The sequence below is a fragment of the Pseudorca crassidens genome, chromosome 13 (assembly GCF_039906515.1).
Source record: "Pseudorca crassidens isolate mPseCra1 chromosome 13, mPseCra1.hap1, whole genome shotgun sequence".
Taxonomy (NCBI): domain Eukaryota; kingdom Metazoa; phylum Chordata; class Mammalia; order Artiodactyla; family Delphinidae; genus Pseudorca; species Pseudorca crassidens.
Window position 1 is genome coordinate 82,228,781 of NC_090308.1, and position 22,149 is coordinate 82,250,929.

At 38.1% G+C, this 22,149-nt stretch overlaps 1 protein-coding gene across 3 annotated transcripts in view; it reads left to right on the forward strand.

The window, feature by feature from the left end:
• The window catches only part of LMBRD1 (LMBR1 domain containing 1), a 116,582-nt gene extending 95,242 nt beyond the window's left edge, over positions 1–21,340 (forward strand). For all 3 annotated transcript variants that reach the window (XM_067702870.1, XM_067702872.1, XM_067702871.1), the window contains exons 15-16: positions 20,543–20,634; positions 20,773–21,340. In XM_067702870.1, coding sequence (XP_067558971.1) covers positions 20,543–20,634; positions 20,773–20,880 — 200 coding nt within the window. In that variant the 3' untranslated portion in view covers positions 20,881–21,340. The remainder of the gene's footprint in view (positions 1–20,542; positions 20,635–20,772) is intronic.
• The last annotated feature ends 809 nt before the right edge of the window (positions 21,341–22,149 follow it).

Below are 22,149 nucleotides of genomic sequence, written 5' to 3' on the forward strand. Positions count from 1 at the left end.
GGTAATGCATTGTTTATAAGTTCAAAATGAGTCAGCTGAGCAAATTAGAAATCAAGTTTTAAATTTTATATGCTAAGATGACAAAAGGACTTTTATTTACATTCTTAGTTTCACGTTCTTTAATCGCTGCTTAATCTAATAAGCATTAATACACAGACAACGTATATGTTAGTGTGAATAAAATAGTTAAAACAGACACAGAATTATGAAGAGTAACATAAATATACAGAAATATTTGAGCCCAAAGAGGAAGATGGATGATCAGTTTCCCTTTGTGGGCAAACAGAATAGAGTACTGGGGTAGATTCTGGGAAGGAGAGAAAGCATCAGAGGAGACACATATACCACAGTTCCTGCCTTTGGAAAGCAAACAGCCTAATGGATTTGGATATGAAAATGAATAATTGTAATAGAAAAGTAAATGGCAAGCTATAATGAAGTTACAGACAAAATGCTATGGGAAGGCAAAAGGGGCTAATGGTTTTCTCTGCAGTGTAACTTTTGAACTGGGCCCCAAAGCATAAGTTAAATCCAAATGAACAAACAAACAAAAAAAACTGGAGGCTATTCCAAGCAGAGAAGGAACCTGCATTAACAAGGCATAAAATCAAATCTACTTGGCATCTTACAGAAAAAATAAATTGTGGCAGAAGCATTGAATATTTGGGGAGTACAGTGAGGGATGAAGCAAGAAAATATATTTCCAAATGATCATTTTAAAAAATCTATGAACCCAAAGTCTTATTTCTGTCATCCTATTTAATTACTTTATCTTTCCTTGGAGTAAACTTGTGTTGTCTTATTTGGACATTAAAGCCACTGGAAATGCGATGATCTGTATAAATCAAACTGGATTTTTGTGGATTATTCTGGTTAAGTATATTTGTTAATATATGTAGCCAGCCTTAAAAAATCATCGAACGATCTATGGCTTTAGATTTTAGCTTTAGGATATAATTTTACTAGGACAAATGGTTAAGATGACTCAAGTTAGCTGATGATGCTAAAATAGAAACTGATGTGTTAAACTTTAAACTACGTGAATTACAAAAAACGGACTTGAACTTAAAGAGCTAAAGCAGGGTTAAAATTATATATATTAAGTACAGAGGGAAAAGTAAGAATTATTTTGAATAACTAAAGATAATGTTAGAGGAAAATTAATAAAGTAAAATGTGCATTGATATCTTACTTTAGAAAGTAGTTGAACACTAAGTTCTGGAGTAAACAAGCCCATTATCAAGGAGTGGCTCAAAATACATTCTCTATAAATAAAACGTGTTTACCAAGCTGTTTTGCTTTTGTCAGTGATAAAAGCAGGTTGACTTGTTTTCTCAGAACCTCAAGTACCTATCCTTCTGCAAACTTTTATCTAAGATATTATGTCAGTTAGAGATAGAGAATCTTTTCCCCCTCATTTTCTGTATAACAAGTATAGAAATGGAAATACAGGCTACAAAGAGACACTTAAGTTGTAAACAATTTTTAAAATATAAACTAGAATGTTAAAGCAAAAAAAGGGGACTTCAGTGAGGCCATCCATCTAACTGGTTTAATACCCCTTTTTTGCAGATACAGATACTAAGGCCCTAAGAGATAAGTTAAAAGTTGATAGTATGAGACTTGGGACTATACTGCAAGTGTCTGGATTCCAAGTCTCTTTTTTCCCTACATTTCACATTTTTGTGTTTTGTTTGCATCATCTGCCCTTTAATTTTAAAAACAAAAGGGTGTTACTGCTTTTTTAGTATAATGGAGACAGTCATTTGAAGTCACGAGGAAATCAAAGTCACAGACATATAAAAGAAAATCAGAGGTCAAAGAGCTTAAACCTAGGTTATGTGAGAAGGAAACATGAGTCTGGACAATGAGAGATGAACAGAATACTAAAGCATTACAGGATCCAAGGTACCACTGTGTGCAGAGATCATTCGTGTGGATGCTTCAGAGAGATATTTACCAACTAGCCAATCTTAAACCTTTGAGAGTGCAATTTCAGTTAGGGTAGTATGGGCTGAAGTATTAGAGAATTAAGTGAAAAGATTTAACTATGAAGAGGATTCCTTTCTGCATTTGTTTTTGGTTTGGGATTTTTACCATGCTTTCTAAACAGCCTTAAAAATCCCACATATAAGTGGCACGTGGACTGAAAGCATGAGGATATTGCTGAACGTTGTATATGAATCTAATTCTTAGTATGATACCATACAGAAGTGCATTCAGGAGCTTGCTGTTTGGCTAATGCCTCTTGACTCTTTTTGCAAAGTGAGTATATTCTTAATTCCACAGATCTGTTTCCCTCATTCATGCAGTGAGGGAGAACATGGGGTTCTCGTTTGATTATTTTGGGTTGAGTCCTTTGTTGACCATCCAAGTACAGATCTTGAGTTGGCAGTTGAGTTGGGTCTGGAGATCTGGAGAAGTTTGTGCCGGGTTGGCTGGGGCAGGTGGGAAGGAAAGCTGTGAGGTTGGATGTGAGATCACCTAGAGGGTGAACTCAAACAGAGAAGAGGTGCGAGGGTGGAGCTCTGTGGCCGTCCCGTTGCAAGAAGAGCAACCAGCAACGGAGAACTAAGAAGGAAGATTAGGTGACGGTAGTTTCCTGTAAGCCAAGGGAAGAGTGATCCACCATTTCAAGCAGTCAAAAGGAGAGACATATTTAAACAGATTATTACAGTAGGAAGAGGGGGTGCCACAAAAAGAGGAGCTGACCGTGAGCTATTTGCAGGTGTTTCAGACGCCAGGCAGGAGAGGGCTTTTCTTTTCTAGGGAGGAGTAAGCAAGGCTAGAAGGAACCAGCTGTAAGAGTGGGATGATCATGGGATGTTTTTCCTGAGGTCAGCCAGGAGGGCTTGCTTAGGAAGGGCTGTCTGCTGGCTCAGGCTGAGGGTAGGGCAGAAGGAGCCCCTTTGGGGGCCTGGAGAAGGAGGGAAATCTAACTAAAGGTTACTCAGGTCAAATCAACAAGCCTCTTCTGATTGATCAGTGGGGACAAACAGCTTAGCAGATCTTTCGTGAAGGAGAGACAGAGTATAGAGGGCTGCTGTCTGGCTTCGTCCCAGGTAAACAAGGGAGGTGTCCAAGAGCCTTCTCTGTGTCACACATTATATCCTTTTTCATACTAAGTTCTCAAAACCTGGTGTGTATTTTATACTTAAGGAACATCTTAATTCAAACACTAAATTTTCATTATCTAAATGAGAACGTTTATTGGTTAAAGTGAAGTATAGTTCTACCAAAGCACTAAAGTTGTTTAATGAAAAAATATTTTACACTGCTTCAGTTTTTAGTTTAAGTTAATTAAAATTAAATACAATTAGAAATTCAGTTCCCTAGTTTCAGTCTCGGCCATGTTGCCAGTGGCTGTTATATTCGACAACGCAGGTCTAGAGCCCATGTGAGTGGTTGGCATCTCATAGGAAATGCAGCCTCTTACAAAGCTAAGCCCCTCCCTCTCCCAAGGATGGCACCATCGTGTGAGGGCGAACCACAAGTAAAGTTAAACATAGTACTTGCAGAAAACCGAAAGCAAAGTTGGCCTTAGTGTCAAGAACAGGAAGGAAGGAATCACATTCCTAAGAAATTGTAGCCGCAGACTAGCTCTTTGCAGATTTGCAGGCCAAATGCACATCCCCAGAGTGAATTTGTTTCATTGAAATTTCTGGCAGTGTGGTAGGCACATGGTGCAAGTAAATTTAATCCTCCCTAGAGGAAAGTACCATAATTCTTGGCTTCACGGAATTCCCACAGAGGAGTGCAAGTGAAGACATCGGAGTCAAATATACAAGCACACAAGGAATCAAAACAGCATGTAAGAGAGCTAGAAGAAATAGCAGACAGCAGAAAGAGACTTGCAAAGCCCTGATATTGGAATTACCAACGCGGATTATGGAACAGCTAACTGTGATGAAAGGAATAAGACCAGATCAAAATATCGGCAGGGAACAACGAAGTATTAAAAAAGGATGAATGAAACCCTAGCAGATTTGTAAATGAACCAAATACAATGTTTAAAAATGAAGATACAGTAATTGAAATTAAACTCAGTTTAGAAAACTGCAGATTAAAACCACAATGAGGCGTCTCCACTTACCGTTTGTTAGCTGTAAGAGGAAAGGTAGTAGGTGTCATAGCACATCTCAGAGGAAAATGGGCACACGCCGTACCGGGTGAACAAAATTAACATCATCCAGGGGCAGCGCGGCCTGTGCCTCAGGATGTGACACCCTGGGAAGAACGGGGAACAAGAATCAGATCCCGAGGAAACAGGAGACAAACCCAGACTGACGACTGACAAACACGGTATAAAGGAACTGGCTGTGTGCTTCAGAACTGTCATTGTCGTCAAAGACCAGAGGCTCAGGAACTCACAGATTCAGGGTAGTCAAGGAACAGCAGAACACAATGTAATACGTGGTCCTGGATTGGATCTTGCGCTAGAGGGTAAATGCACTGTGAAAGCTACACGGGGATAAATGACATGTTAAAGAATGGACTGTAGAGCACATTTTAAAAAATAGAATCATTATTAAAATTCCTAAATTGAATAGCTGTTCTCTGGTTATGTAAGAGAACATCCGGCTATTAAAAAGTGCTCTGTTGTTAAGAGGTTAAATCACATGATATGTGGTTCAGAAAACATAAGTGTATATATTTTGAGAAAATGATAAAAGGGAGGGAAAAAAAAAACACATGAGAACTACTGTACACCACCAGATGGCTACTATTTTAATAACTGACAGTACCAAGTGCAGGCCACGATATGGAATTACTAAAGATAACCACTTCTAATTACCATTTTGGGGGTATTATAATTACATTATTTATATAATTATACATTATTTATATCCTTTTAAAAATTTACACTTCTATGTATTATTTTTCTTAAATTCCAAAAAATTTAAATTGATCTGCCCAGTGGTTCAACATGATAAATTTTGCCCCACAAAATGACAGAACATATTTTGAACCTAAGAATTAGTGAATACAGTGTATGCTATCTGGTAATTCCCTAAGCAATTTAGATTAAAAAGTATACCTTCTTGTGCAAGTGAGTTGATCTTTTGTGTTTACTTTTAGTTTTGAATCTGCTACAAAATAATTTGTCTCTCACATTTTCCTGTCATTTCTGGTATAAATTTCTAGCATCAAATATACCTTGGTTTAATTATAGGAATATTAAGCTGTGGAAAATGAGTCATTCTTTGACTAGGTTTACAGAATGTATTCCTTTTGAGGCTCTGCAAAAGGACAGTTTAAATCCACAAAGAGGGTAAATGCACTGTGAAAAATACACTGGGATAAATGACATGTTGAAGAATGAGGCTTTTGAGGCTCTGCAAAAGGACAGTTTAAATTCACAAAGAACATAATGAAAACTCTTCAGAAATTAAACCTCTGAGGACACATAATACTTGAAAACTTGTTGAAGAATTTTTTCATATATTTAAATAACCCACCAATTTAAATGCAAAGATGGTATTCTATGTTTGGTTATGTAATCCAACTTACTTAAGCAATTTAAGATAGTTCTATAAATTTCTTACCTATTTTTAAAGATAGAGCAATTTTTACACTTTCTTATGTTAAGCATTTGCTCAGAAAGCTGTGAGTGAAACAGGAGGATTTTCTAGTCAAAGTCACTTCTTATGATAGTGTCAGAAACCTAGTGCCTTCTTTCTGGATATTTTCCATACGTACTCCAACTCTAGCATCTTATCCATTCCAGGGCACTCTCTTTTTAACAATTCATAGTAGACTAAAGTCTAAACCATTCCCAAATGCTGCTCTGTAAGTTTTAAAAGCTTTTTAATCCCATAAGATGTGGGGAACTGACACCAACACTGTGTTGCTAATGATCAACAGTTCTGGGCACTGACGCATTTCCCTGCCCCTGCGTTAAGTACCACCGAGAACAAACACAAACTTGACAACTTTTTGACAAGTTGACAACTCCTACTGTGAAACAACTCCAATAGCTTACTTACCAAGATAAATTGCCCAAGAAGACTTGCTTCGGGATTTCTCATTTCACTGCGTCCACCAACCCAAAACCTATGTCATAAACGTAGCCCAATTCTAGCCTGTTCCCCACAGTGTCTAAGACCTTGATAAAAGTGGTCCAACCCAACCCCTTAAACCTTATAAATACCCTTTGCCCTCCTTGATCTCCCTCACTGCAGTTAGTCTAATAAATGTAGCTTTACTAGATCAATGAGGTTTTCTGAGTCATGTTTTGGAGACTTGACAGTTGACAATAAATAAACCTAGTTATTCTGGATAATTTAAGGGGTATTAATAATTTAATCAATAAATTTAGAATCTTAGATTTCCATTCCTATCTTCTAACCACTATATGGTTTATCTATACCAAAATGCATGTCCTGCCAACCCCTCAAACCTCAATTCCAAGGTTGAACTCCTTTCCTTCCCTCTTCCACTTAGTTTCCACCTGTCACCCTCATCTCATAGGGTAGCAGGAGTTGTCCTCTGCCTTTTGTGTGCCCTAAGCTGTTTACTCAGAGGGAAGTCTTGAAATCATGTTTGCATTTTCTTGCTCCTCCAATTCTAACCAGTTTCTACTTCCCACCAAGATTAGATAAGAAATAGCAAACAAAAAGAAACAACTTGGGTATTTACCCATCAATGAGGATACTTGAAATAACTTACATACAATGTAATGATACAGCTTTATATGTTTTGACAGAAAAATATTCACCATATTTTTGATGATAGATGGAAGAATGTATATATTATCTCATGCTTTATGCTTTTGTGCATAAACAGTGTAGAAGTCAGGCTGCAAGTTCACAAGGATAGTTCAGCATAATTACATCAATCAATGTGATACACTGCATAAACAAAAGATGAAACTACATGAACATCTCAGTAGATGCAGGAAAAGAAATTCAACGTCCATTCATGATAAAAACTCTTACCAAAGTGGGTATAGAGGGAACATATCTCAAGCTAATAAAAACTATTTATGACAAACTCACAGCCAAAATAATGCTCAACAGTGAAAAGCTGGAAGCCTTCCCACTAAAATCTGGCACAAGACCGGTATGCCCACTCTCACCTCTTCTATTCAACATAGTATTGGAAATCCTAGCCACAGCAATCAGACAAGAAAAAGAAATAAAAGTTATCCACATTGGTAGGTAAGAGGTAAAGTTGTCATTATATGCAGATGACGCGATACTGTATTTAGAAAACCCTAGAGACTCCACACAAAAACAACTAGAACTGACAAATGAATTTAGCAAGGTAGCAGGATACAATATTAACATACAGAAATAGGTTGCATTTCTTTACACTAACAATGAAATATCAGAAAGGGAATGTAAAAAAACAATACCTTAAGAATCACATCCAAAAAAATAAAATACTTAGGAAGACCTGACCAAGGAGGTGAAAGACTTATGTGCTGAAAACCATAAAACATTAATAAAGGAAACTGAAGATGATTCAAAGAAATGGAAAAATATCCCATGCTCTTCAATTGGCAGAATTAATAATGTTAAAATGGGCATACTACCCAAAGAAATCTACAGATTTAATGCAATCCCTATCAAATTACCCATGACATTTTTCACATATCTAAAACAAATAATCCTAAAATTTATATGGAACCATAAAAGACCCAGAATTGCCAAAGCAATCCTGAAGAGAAAGAACAAAGCAGGAGGTGTAACCCTCCCAGACTTCAGACAGTACTACAAAGCTACAATAATCAAAATGGCGTGGTATTGGCACAAAAACAGAATATGGATCAATGGAGCAGAATAGAGAGCCGAGAAATAAACCCACCACACCTACAATCAGTTAATCTTCATCAGGAGCTTACAGTGGAGAAAAGACAGTCTGTTCAGCAAGTGGTGTTGGGAAAGCTGGACAGCTGCATGTAAATCAGTGAAGTTAGAACATTCCCTCACATCACACAAAAACTCAAAATGGCTTAAACACTTGAACATAAGACATGACACCATATAACTCCTAAAAGAGATCATAGGCAAAACATCCTCTGGCATAAATTGTACCAGTGTTTTCTTAGGTCAGTCTCCTAAGGCAGTAGAAGTAAATGGGGCCTAATCAAACTTACAAGCTTTTGCTCAGCAAAGGAAACCGTAGACAAAACGAAAAGACAGCCTACAGAATGGGAGAAAATATTTGCAAATGATGCGACCAACAAGGGATTATTTTCCAACATTTACAAACAGCTCATACAATTCAACAACAACAAAAAACAACCCAATTGAAAAATGGGCAGAAGACCTTAACAGACATTTCTCCAAAGAAGACATACAGACCATAAAAAGATGCTCAATGTTGCTAATTACTAGAGAAATGCAAGTCAAAACTACAAGGAAGTTCCACCTCACACAGGTCAGAATGACCATCATTAAAAAGTCTACGAATAACAAATGTTGGAGGGCATGTGGAGGAAAGGGAACCCTCCTACACTGTTGGTGGAAATGTAAACTGGTGCAGCCACTATGGAGAACAGTATGGAGGTTCCTCAGAAGACTAAAAATAGAATTACCATATGATCCAGCAATCCCACTCCTGGGCATATATTCAGATAAAACTATAATTTAGAAAGATACATGCACCCCTATGTTCATAGCAGCACTGTACAATAGCCAAGACATGGGAACAATCTAAATGTGCATCGACAGATGAATGGATAAAGGTGTGGTACATATATACAATGGAATACTACTCAGCCATAAAGGAGAATGAAATAATGCCATTTGCACCAGCATGGATGGACCTAGAGATTATCACGCTATGTGAAGATAAGTCAGAAATAGCAAGACAAATACCATATGATATCACTTACATGTGGAATCTAAAATATGACACAAGTGAACTTATCTATGAAACAGAAACAGACTCACAGACTAAAGAACAGACCTGTGGTTGCCAAGGGGAGGGGGGTAGGGGAGGGATGGAGTGGGAGTTTGGGGTGAGCAGATGTAAACTATTAGACACAGGATGGCTAAACAACAAGGTCCTACTGTACGGCACAGGGAACTACATTCAATATCCTGTGATAAACCATAATGGAAAAGAATGTTTATATATGCATAACTGAATCACTTTGCTGTACAGCAGTAATTAACACAACTTTGTAAATCAACTCTACTTCAATAAGAAAAAAATGCGTGGGGCTTCCCTGGTGGTGCAGTGGTTGAGAGTCCGCCTGCCGATGCAGGGGACACGGGTTCGTGCCCCGGTCCGGGAAGATCCCACATGCCGCAGAGCGGCTAGGCTCGTGAGCCATGGCCGCTGAGCCTGCGCGTCCGGAGCCTGTGCTCCGCAACGGGAGAGGCCACAGCAGTGAGAGGCCCGCGTACAGCAAAAAGAAAAAAAAACAAATGTGTGTGTGTGTGTATATATATATATATATATATAATATATATAATATATATTTAAAAAGTCGGGCTGTATCTCCAGGAAACAAGATGTGGAATAAAGAAATAAATATTCACTGTTTTTTGTTGTTGATAAATAGCTTTTATTCTGTAACTAAAGAAAAAACACCGTTAAGCCTTTTAAAGGATGAAAACAGTGAGAGACCAGATAGTGGCATGCGTCTGCCCAGCAGCTATTGATTATAGAGAAGACTTTTTTCCTTCCAGTTTGTTGAAAGGTAGCAGTGGGGGGAGGGTAGTTACTGAGACTTTGAAAAAATGTATTTCCTTTTTTTTTCTTTTGGCCATGCCGCATGGCTTTGTGGGATCTTAGTTCCCCAACCAGGGAGTGAACCCACACTCTCAGCAGCGAAAGCGCAGAGTCCTAACCACTAGACCGCCAAGGAATTCCCTGAGAAAATGTAATTCTCGAATTCTTGGTAACATCTTTTTCCCAGAATATGAAGTATTTCTTTCTAACTTCTGAGTTTCCAGGAGATTTTATAAGTCAAGGTAACTAAGCAGTAGTGCTCAAGTACTTACATAATCACTAACAGTGGATTCAGGTGATTTTTTTTTTTTACCTACCAATACTTTCGCCTGTAAGCAAAATTAAAAAATAAAAATAAAAAAAAATTTTTTTAATTGAAAAATGTATTTTGCAGGAGAGACTACTGTTTAAAACTAGTTTTATTAAAGGCTATTCCACTAGTTTACATTTGATGTTTGGTATACAGTTATAAATAAAAAGCTCATTTTAAGGAAAGCCAATTTTAAGAGGCTGAAAATGAAGCTGGTCAAGGGATTTCATTAGAAACTTAGCTGTATGGCCTGAGGTTAAAAAGGAACACTGATGCTTTGTGATGACAGTATTTGTTAATGTCTCCTGTGGTGCTGTGTGCCCAAGTGGGTGGTCCATAAATGTAATTTGAAATGAAAATGGTACCAGACTTTTTCTGTGTGGATTTAAAAGACAGGTTTGAATATGGACTTCAAATTTAATACTTCCTACCCCATGTTAAGTGAAGCTAATTAATTTTAGCTTTCTGGAATTTTGTAGCAAGAAGATCCACTTCAGGAGAATATATGTAATCCTTTCCCTCAGACTCAAGCACATGGGGCCTTTAAAAAAAACACTATATGGTCTTTTTGTCTCATAGTCTGTAAATTTGGAGGTGGGGATGGGAAAGTTAAGGACAGTTAGATTTAGTCTAAAGATGAGGAGAAGTCAGGTCACCTAGAATTGTGATAATTTTGATAGCCTTATTTAGAAAGTTATCCTGTTTATTTGAGGGATACAAAAATAATAACAGCCTTTGCAATTTGAACACCTTTGGAAGATATTGACATAATCATTTTTTCTAATACTGAGAATCAAAGCCTGTGTGTCTTGAAATTCTAAAATACATTTATAAACGTCTTAATTTCCAGGATTCCATATGATCATTTAGTTTTTCTTATCTATTCTTCCTTGCTTTTTCATGTAATAAATGTTTATATTGATATCTGGTATGTGCCAGGCACTCTTCCAGGTACTAGTGACACAACAGTGAACAAAGCTCAAATATTCCTGTCCCCATGGAGCTTACTTAGTAGAAGGAGACAAATAAGTATGTCAGGCGGTAAGCATTATGGAGAAAAATAAAGTGCCAAGGGAGAAGCCCTGCAGACCAAGGTGACAGCAGGTGCAGAGTGGGGTGGGGGAGGGGGACTGGGAGTGGAAGAAGAAGGGCACGTCATCAAGGTTAAGGACTTCAGGTTTTACGCTCAGATGCAAAGTCTAGAAGGTTGCGAGCAGATGACTTGATGTGATATGTAGACCAGGGCCTGGCAACCTTTTTCTCTAAAGGACTGGATAGTCAGTATTTTAGGCTCCGTGAGACCTACAGTAGGGTCCACACTGCTCAGCTCTGCCTCTGCAGCACAGAAGCTGCAGTACACGGTACGTTACAGATGCCGTGGCCGTGTTCCAGCAAAACTTACAAAAACAAGGAACGGTCTAAATGTATCCTTTTGGGGTAAAGTTTACCAGCCCCTGAGACAGACCATAATAAACCAAGGGCAAAGGCAAGTTGAGAGAACTTTTGCAGGAATCCAAGGCAGAGCTTATGGTGGTGGTGGAAGTGGCAGGAAGTGGTCAGATTCTGGATAGATTTTGAAGGTAGAGCCAGTGGGATTTGCTGAGGAGTCGAGTATAGCATATGAGAAAGGGGTTATGTGTGTGTTTTTAGAGTTTTAATTAGAAAACAGTGCTTAATATTTTATATTCTATATTTGATAATATCTAGAATAATTGTCTTTTAAAATCTATTTGCAACTTTCAAGGCTGTCCTTTTTTTCCCTTTGAACCTGTTTGACTTCGTTCTTGGTATTCCATCATAAACTGAGAACTAATAAGAAACCTAATAACTTCTCAGTCTACCGTTGTTTACCGCACATTTTTTCATTAGGTTTCCCTTATGGCTGAAAGCACGTGTGTATTTGTGGTGTGGTGTGCAGGGTCAAGGGAGAAAGCGGAATTAAGATGTTAGCATTTTAGCTTAATCTGTGGGTAGTCCTAAGTGAGACTTATCAACCATATGAAAATAATATACAGAGCCTTCTTATTTTGGTAATGTGCTTTTATAAAAATGTTTAAAATGAATAATTATTGGGGAAGTACAAACTATTAGATAAGGTCTTGGACCGTATGTCCTGACTTCACTATTTCTTTTACTACCATCATTCTTCAATGATGGCACAGTTATCTTCTCTCACTTTCTCTTCAGCTAATCAGTTGCTAAGGGATGCAGAGTCTGTTGCCATAGTGACCCTCACGTCTCACCTAAATGACATGTCGGATGAATTGCTGAGCCTTTTAACTAGTGGTCCACTCTGATCCACACTACACAGTGCTGTTAGCCTAATTGTCATCGAAGTTTTGTGTGCATCAGAATCACTTGGAATGCTTGCGAAATACATCGCAAAATTTTTGATTCAGTGGATCTGAGGAGGGGCCCTAGAATTTTCTGACGGTTTTGGTCTGCAAACCACACTGTGGAAACTGCTGTTCTCAAGTCCTCTGACAATGGCATTCTTCCACCAGGAACCTTAAGTGCTGCCCTGTACCATCTGATAACTTCAGCCGAGGACTGAAGGATTCCACTCTCTAACCCGTCCTGCATGTTTCCAGCCTTTTTTCATACACTTCCTGAACGTGGCCATCTTTTCCGTCTTTGCTTTTCTACTGTTTGTTCTTGGAATGTCACAGCCAATTTCTACCCATCTCCTCCCATCTTTGTCAGTCAGAATCCTGGCCATTTTACAAGGCTTCTTTCAAACCTGACTTTCTTTTTTGAATCTCCAAACATGTGTGCCGTTTCTCTTTTTTTCATTTGAATCCCCATAGCATTTATACTTCTGATGACATGACCTTACTCTGTCTTAATCTATCTTCATCTGTGTATCTTATCTCTGTCCTACTCTTTTATAGGAACGTATAAGCTCCTTGAGGATAAGAAAACATATAGATATGTATATTTTTCTGCCTTGTTCAACCAGCATTTGTAGAATTGAACCACCTTTAAAATTTGTTCCTTTTTTTCTTTCTCTTGTTAAAAAATGTTCTTAAAGTAACATAAGATTGATATCTACCTAGTGTCTTGTCGCTTCCTGCTCACTTTATCTGTTGGAGGAAACCCATCATATTTACTTCCTTCTAAGTACATACTGACCCCTTTTCTTTGGATTAATTGCTTTCTAATTGTGCTGTTCAGCTCTAATGTTATAATTTCTGTTCATTGGACTTCTGATGCATTAGAAACAATATCTTCTTTCTTGATTTCCTTCCCAAAGCTCTTAGTTTACCTAGAGTTAAAGAAAAGAAATGCTCTGCGTAAAATGTATATCTGAAAAGTATTATATCCTCCCAATTGATAGAATTGATGGGTTTGTGCTTAGAACTCTACGGAAGGCTTCATTTCTTTTAGAACTTTAAAGGCATTACACCATCTGTGTTTCATTTTTGACTGGTGAGAAATCCAGCGCCAGTCTATTTCTTCTTTTGAAGTTAACTTGATAGTTTCTGTTTTCCCCATGTTCCCCTTGGGGAGCTCTTGTTCATTAGTTGCTGGATATCTTCAGTTCATCATCTGTCTCCTCTCATATCTGGTATTTTCAGCCTACCATTTTGCTCTAGATTCTTGGATATGTATTCAGCTTTATCTTCAAACTATACCCTGAATTCTTTATTTCATGGAACAGATTTGTACTTTCTTTGAGGTACTTTATGCGTCTCATTTTTCTTTTTCAAGCATCTTTGTTTTATGGATGTAATATCCTCGTCAATATGTGAAGATACTAAACATTTTTCTTAATCGTTTCCTTGTTTCCTTTAAGTAAATTACATTTCAGTTCATCGTGGAGCATTTCTGTTTATCTTGTTCTTTCCCCTCATGCTGATCGTTTTCTGTATATATCTGATGATTCATTCATATTTATGCTAGTTTGTATTTAAGTATCAGGAACCTGGGAACCCTCATCACTGGGGACTTTATGACTGGGGTTTCTTGATCCTTAAGTTATATTTAAAGTAAATGAGAAGGAAACCAGCTGTTTTACTGGAGACCTTTTAAATGTGGCGTTCCATCCTCCAGAATATTGCTGAGGTCTCCCATCACTGGGTGGCCTTCCTCCCATTCTCTTTGCTGTTAAAAGTTTGCTCCTGGGGCTCCCCTGGTGGCGCAGTGGTTGAGAATCTGCCTGCCAATGCAGGGGACACGGGTTCGAGCCCTGGTCTGGGAGGATCCCACATGCCGCGGAGCAACTAAGCCCGTGCGCCACAACTACTGAGCCTGCGTGTCTGGAGCGTGTGCTCCGCAACAAGAGAGGCCGCGATGGTGAGAGGCCTGCGCACCACGATGAAGAGTGGCCCCCGCTCACCGCAACTAGAGAAAGCCCTTGCACAGAAACGAAGACACAACACAACAAAAATAAATAAATTAAAAAAAAAAAAAAAGTTTGCTCCTGGCTTTATTCCTGCTCCGTAAATTTAATGAGGTCCTGGGAAACAGGACAGGAAACAAATGACTGTGTTCAGTCTACTCTCTTGAACCAGAAGGCTTTGTGTTCAACAAGTTAAAGTAGTCCTTCATGGTTAAGTACTGTGAACTTATAATCTTTCACTTGACAAATAATAACTGTGTTGATAGCCTCATTCCACTTAATTCTACCCGTCAAATGGGCAGAGCAATATTGAAGTTAGAGTGATGAGATAGAATTATTATTTAAGAATCCTGCTTGATCTCCAGCATGTGTATTTGACTCCAGATAGGTGGAGAGGAAACTAAACTTTTAGCCAGATGGAAGTTTATTAATTTACCATAGGAAGTATAACCATTAAGGAAACTAGAGGCTCGGGGCTAGTGAATTCTCCATGGAGGAAGGAATCTGGAAAACCAGATTTATAGTCACGTAGTTTCTAGGTGGGCCTGGAGTCAGAAGAGGGCCTCACTGACATTGGCTGGTATCATCCAGCTGAGAAAGCCTTATGTATTGTGTCTGTTGTCAAGTGAGGTTACCGTGCAGACCAGAAAATTAAGTATTGATCAGAGCATATTTTTCTTGGGTTTTGCTTGAGATCCAGAAAGTCTCTTACTGTCGAAGTTCTTTTTCTAGGTGACATTTTGATTGTGTTGATGACAGTTCAGCTAGGACAGTACACTGAAGTGAACTAGGTGTAAGGTTTCTCAGTTCTTCGGAGACCACTCTGAAGACAGGCCAGGTGATTTTGTAAAACTTCTCAGCCACTTTTTATAGATCCTTGCTTAAGGATGCTGTCTCCTAAAACATCAACCTTTTTTTTTTTTTAAGCACATGTAGAGTTCTCTCTAATTCTCAGAAGTTCGGTTTATCTTATCACTATCCATCAGAAGTAGATATTATCTCAGTGACACTTAGAAAGAAACTGATACTTAGAAGTTAAATGATTCCAGAATCTCACAGTAAATATAAGTGGCAGACTCAAGAACCAAATCTCAATTTTCTATCTCTAATATTTTCTGCTATACCCCTTAAATTACTATCATTTTATGAAAAAGATAAAGTAATAGAAAGCAGTTGTTTTATATTTTACTATCTTGGACAATTAAGAGTCATAGTAGGGCTTCCCTGGTGGCACAGTGGTTGAGAGTCCGCCTGCCGATGGAGGGGACACAGGTTCGTGCCCCGGTCTGGGAAGATCCCACATGCCGCAGAGCGGCTGGGCCCGTGAGCCCATGGCCGCTGAGCCTGCGCGTCCGGAACCTGTGCTCCGCAACGGGAGAGGCCCGCGTACCGGAAAACAAAAACAAAAAAAAACAAAAAAAACTAAAAAAAAAAGAGTAATAGTAAATGTAATTAATTTAGAGTTTACTAATACAGTTTAAGATTGTGTCTACATGTTATGCTAATGCTTACCTTTGTAACTCTCTTTTATAAGTTGGGTATGGCCAATTATTTTTATATGGTCAAGACAAATGAAATTAGGTGCATTCTTTCTTGATAGAGCAATACATATTTTAGCATCTTTGAAATACATTAAACTTAGTTAAATGTAATAAGAGCTCAACACAGATGATACTGGTTCTTAAAATAGTCACTATAAAAAGTTACTCTTTAGTACAAAACATGTGGCAAGTGCTATCTTTATTAGCCCAGTACAATTTATATATCCATAACATATAATAAATCAATTTCCTTTAGAATTTCTGTGATTTTTGATGTTCACCAATTCTTTCTTTCCCTTTTACCCAGCTCCTGCAGTGAGATTTAACAAAACATTATTAAACTGTATGCCATTTGTTAAGTTTCAGATGAGGATACAATTATGGTTTTTATTACATATTTAAATTTTTTCTGCCCTCCCTTATTTGGGTATATGTTGCTGGTTGCTCAGATCTTTTTGTGCGTATATATTTCACATGCTGTAAATCCATTTGACAGTAATTCACTGGCATTTTACTCCCCAGAAGCTCAGATCCAGCCTTCCTTTCATCCCGACAGCTCGTGTTTTCACTTGGATTGTTTCCTGGTTTGATGAACCTCTTCCTAAGCTCAGTTCCCTCTGCCAGCCTGCAGTGCACTCATGTTATCCCCTTTGTTAAAACCATTTGGTAAATAATTCCTAATCATATCACAATAAAGCCTGAGATCCTTAGCCTGTTTCCAGTTAAGATTTGTATGTCTATTGTATTCAATAGTAGCAAGACCCTAATCAGAAACCAAAGTTAGCACGATCACGGGCAACCATGAGAAAGGAAGTGGTGTTCCAAATAGTCCAATCTTCTCCCAGTTTTTTTGTCACTAGTCAAACAAAGAAATTGCTTTAAAATTCTCTGTGGTACATGAATTTTCCCAAATGCCCTCTCTCTGTATGCACATGTAACATAAGGATTTGTTTTATAAGTAAAGTACAAATATAGAGTTAATTAATTCTAAGCTGATTTCAAGTGAAGGTGTAACATGGTGATGACATAATGGTGGCTTAAATCAGCGCTAAGTATTGTTTTTCAAAATATATTTAAAGTAGAAGGTGCTATTTATTATAGTTAATGAGCAAAGTTATGTTAGTGGCAGTCAGCATACATTAACAATGACATAACCAGTGGTCTAAAAAGAAACAAGAAATAAGTAGTATAAAATCTATCAGGTATATTTATAAAGGCGGCTGTTACATGAGAAACAAGTTTAATTGCACTTTCTGTTAGTTTCGCATCTAGTTTGATGATGCGTGAGAACAGATGGGGGGAGGATGGTAGAAGCGGGATTTTGATTCTATTCATACGCTCCAGGTGCTTTCTTGGCTCTTTTAATCCTGATCTTTACTGTATGGCCACTTTGTCTGAAGAAAAAATTTTGTCTGAACCCCTATTTTTAGCTTTTCATTGTAAACATGCACTCTTTGGTGTAATTGGAAGTTTATGTGTCCCTGTGAGGAATAACAGCCAGCAGTCTCCTGAACAATTCCGGATTTAGAATGTACTCCCTAAATTGAGGAATTCACATTTACTTTGAAGGCCGAACCAAGTTCGAAATACTTACTGTAGTTTTTTAGATAGTAGTAGAAACACCTCTCTAGATCTCCCAGATATGTATGATTCAGGTGGGCAGCTGGGAGGTGGCAGATGGTGTATTCAGTGTGGAGTTAACACTCAAACATAAAATATATGCATGGGGATTATTAACTAAAATTCCTCTGTGGACATATGCCCCTTTATACACATATAAATATAATGACACATATACATATAAAGATAACTATAAAAGCTGTTACATAGTTTTTCAACAACAAAGCAGAACACTAACGATGTACATTTTTTTCTTATTTTAGAAGGCTTGCATCAAATCTCCAGCCTTTGAAAGTGGTAAACATGTAAAATAGTGTGACAGGAAAAACATTTAAGATATGTTTTTTTGTGGTGGGGAAAATAATCAGCAGGTATAGCAATTTGAAATGTCACTGAGTGGATTATTAGACCCCCTGGGAAAAGTGATTTGATCCTACCTGCTTTTGCCAGCTCAGCCTTTGTCTTGTAATCCCTGTTCTGGCCTTGAAATTTCTGGTTCGCTCAAGTTCTGACCCCCCAAATACCTTTAGGTATGGAAATGGGTAATAGAACTTTTTGTTTTTTAAGTTTAGAGCATTAGCAATGTTGAGAAGGTTGAGTAACTTTTTAAAAACAGGTTTGTGGGCTTCCCTGGTGGCGCAGTGGTTAAGAATCCGCCTGCCAATGCAGGGGACGCGGGTTCAAGCCCTGGTCTGGGAAGATCCTACATGCCGCGGAGCAGCTAAGCCCGCGCGCCACAACTACTGAGCCTGTGCTCTAGAGCCCGCGAGCCACAACTACTGAGCCCACACACGCCACAACTACTGAAGCCCACGTGCCTAGAGGCCGTGGTCCGCATCAAGAGAAGCCACTGCAATGAGAAGCCCGCACATCGCAACAAAGAGTACCCCCCTCTCGCTGCAACTAGAGAAAGCCCTTGGCGCAGCAACAAAGACCCAACTCAGCCAAAAATAAATAAATAAATGAATAAATTTATTTAAAAAAAACAGGTTTGTACTTGTACAGTAGAGCTCATGTAATGCTTAAGCCATGAAAGATACTGTTGATGTTTTTAAAATAACTGTGAACAGGCATTTTTTACAGCCCGTTCCGTTCTTCATTTCAAATTGGTTATTTTTATTTAAAGGTATATGGCTGTGCAGCAGGTATCCTTTTACTGAATTATACACATTTAAATTTCACCAGATTCATTTGTATCTGTTTTGACTGTAGAGACAGAAGAATAATGAACACGTACAGAGTAGTCGTGATGCTAATACCTTAGCGAGTATTTTCCTCACTACTGGTGTGCACATAATCTTCTAAAATCTTAGGATGAGTTTTTATTGGCACCATTTGAGAGGTCTTGAAAATTTTATTCTTTATCGTGGTCTTAGTATATCTTGAAGAAGAAAATGGACATTAACTGCCACTCTGCAACCCTCGCTTGGTCTTCAGGATGAGCCTATCAGGAAGTGTGATGACAAGCAGAGTCTCGTAGTTCAGACTTGCCCGTTCACATGGCAGAGAAGTGACCAAATGATACCTGACGTCAAGTCTGTCAGGACCAGGGCCTGGACTTGCTTTGTCGTGCTGGACGTTTAAGTTATACTTTAATTTTCGAGGCATATTCAGAGCATCTTGTTTTGACATCCTTGGAATCTTCTCAGATTTTAGTCAAACGAAATTAGAAAATGTATTATTTAGCAATATGATTTTAAAGTAAAATATCCCCTTTTTAGAAAGCTTAGTTTTTCAGCAGTCACACTGAATATGAATGCCAGGTATTCTGATGGGTACTGTGGAATATTCAGGCCAATCCAGTGGAAAAAGTGGCAAATTGAGTGCGTTGTATTACTGTGAAGCACCTTCTGTGATCGAGGGGAGAATTTGCTCTGGGGCAGAGTGGCTGACCAGTGGCTTTCCTGCAGGGAGGCGTCTCTGCTGCCTGAGCTCTGGCGCCTGGTGTGAGGCCGTGATCTGGGGGGCAGGGACTGTAGGACAGGAGAGAAACATTTGTCCCTCCCCTGCTGCTTGATACCTTTTTGGTTTTTCTTAGGAAGCTTGGAATATTCCTCTTAGACTTTTGTGTTGAGAAAGAGAACGAGGAATACGAAGGGGGCCCTTGGGGATCAGAGGATCCACATTAAATTGCTGTCCTGCTCGTGAGAGGAAGGTGCTTCTCTGTTAAATGGCATGTTTTCCTGCCAGAAGCAGAGGCTGTCTGTCCAGCTGGGCATTGAGCCATCCGGAGGGTCATGCTGAACTGTAGGGGAAGGGAGGGGAGGGTTGGGATAAAATAGAACCTAATGCTACTTTTCAGAAATCCATGGGACAAGTGGTTTTCATAAACAAGTATTTCCTTAGACTTCCTTTACTAGATATATGTATAAAGGACTTCGTAAACTAATGGAAACAATGTATTTGGATAAAATAGTATGGAGTCTCACACAAGTAACCAGTCTGCCGATTTCTCTTTAAAAGTTACTTTTTTCGTTTTTTTGAAGGAGAAAAGTAAGTGATTTCTTTTTAAATTCAAGCTATAATGCTGTCTAAAATTCAGACAGTAAGCAAATCAGTAAATAATGATTTTTCTGTATTTCTTTATAAGCAGCGGCCATTTTTTCAATAGCATTCTTAAAAAGGAAAAAAAGCTCAAAAAAATCTCTCAGTTGGATTCTTAGAAAAGAATGCTAACCACATCTGATTACTTTCTTCATTCTTCATCAGGAAAACTTTGTCTGTTTTGTTTTAGGATGTGTCTGGCATTCCAGGTTAAAATGCTTTTTCTATTTCAATTACACTGAACTAGCCAATATAATTTTTTACACCTAAGAGCTGGGGTTACATTGGTGGCATTCACTTTTAAAAATATGTCATATTAGTTGATAATTTAAACTATATTAAGGTGATTGCAAGAGTGGGCTTTGGAGATAGGCCTAGATTTCAATCTTGTCTCTAACACTGATAATTAGTCTTGGTTAATAACCTTTTAGGTCAAGTATTAATAGTCTATTTCAAGAGAGAAACTACCTCACCCTAGTCCTTTATTTGCTTTTATAGATCAGTGTACTGTCACCCGGACCTACCTGTTCCTTCACAAGTTCTGGTTCTTTAGTGCCGCCTACTACTTTGGTAACTGGGCCTTTCTTGGGGTAAGTACAGGTGTCCCAGGGATGCTGTGACCATTAGTGGCCTGTTTTGGTCACAGCAATGCTATTGGGTTTTAAATTTGGTGCTTTCTGGATGACTTCAGGTTTGAGAAGTAACATACAGCTCGTTTACATTTGCAGGTGTTCGTGATTGGGTTGATTGTCTCCTGCTGTAAAGGGAAGAAGTCGGTCATTGAGGGGGTAGATGAGGCTGACTCAGACCTGAGTGATGAGGAACCCTCTGTCTGACGGCTTCTGTTGCACAGGTTTACTAAGCTGACTCTGCATCTCTTGTGCATTTGTAAAGTGTCAAGCTAACATTAGGATGTGAACTGACTAGCTTTCATCAAAAATGGGAGCATGGCTATTAAAAAAAAAAAACTATATTTTTTATGTTTTCTGAAGTAACATTATTGTATCATAGATTGACATTTTAAATTGCTATAATAATACTATGTAAATATAAAAGTACCAGCCTTGTGAGGGAATGTTTGTGGAAATTTTTTTTTCCTCTAGTGTATGATAGTGTTGAATTGATTAAAAATCTTCCAGAATTAATATTCCCTTTGGTCACTTTTTTAAAACATAATAAATCACTTGTATCTGTGCCTTTGGGTCTCTAGAGTACTGTGGAATTTTCAAGTGTCTATATCTGATTGTTGAAAAATAATATTCACAATATAGCTGATAAATAAATGTTATTCCACTATGCAGCTTGTTTTCTATTTTCTACATTAAATCACTAGCGCCATTGAAGTAGATTTCATGAACAGATTTCAGGCTGCTTGGTGTGCCAAGGTGTATTATATTGTTCAGACATTAGTCCATTAGATATCTTATCACCTCTACAGTATTTAAGGCATATACATTGTTATAAATAACCTCAAAAGTTGTATTCCAACATAAATGGGAATATTGTCAAGAATAAGTAGTCCTGAAAAAAATCAGTGTACTGATCAGTTTAAGATACATGACATCATATTTTAGCTTTAAAGATATTTTCTCATTCTAAAGATTTAGAATTTGCAAAAGATATAGGGAAAGCTATGTACTATCAATAGGGTATTTTGAAGGCATTCTGGATACTGAGATCCTAGTTTACTAACACAGGCAAATTAGAACTCATGAAAAGCACATATTTTGATCCTTGAAGTAGAACACCATTAAGTTTCTGAAAAAGACTTAGGAATTAACAACCATCTCCCATTCAGTTCATCTCTCTCTTAATTTTTGTGTCACTTTGCTCTCATTCTTTGTCTCTGGATAGACCTCCACACCCTTCATGTTTGGCACCTTTGATGTTATTCACCAAGATTCCATTCCCTTCTGTTCTTATTTCACATTTTCTTTTTGGACAATCTCATACACCCTCAGTTTCCAAACTTTTACTTACCTGTTAACTAGAAATTACTACTTCAATTACAGCATGTTGATAATTGAACTCCTCGTTTTTCTGGTCATACCAAACCTCCTTCTTTATTCATTTTTTTGACAGATGGCACTGGCACATACCTGGTT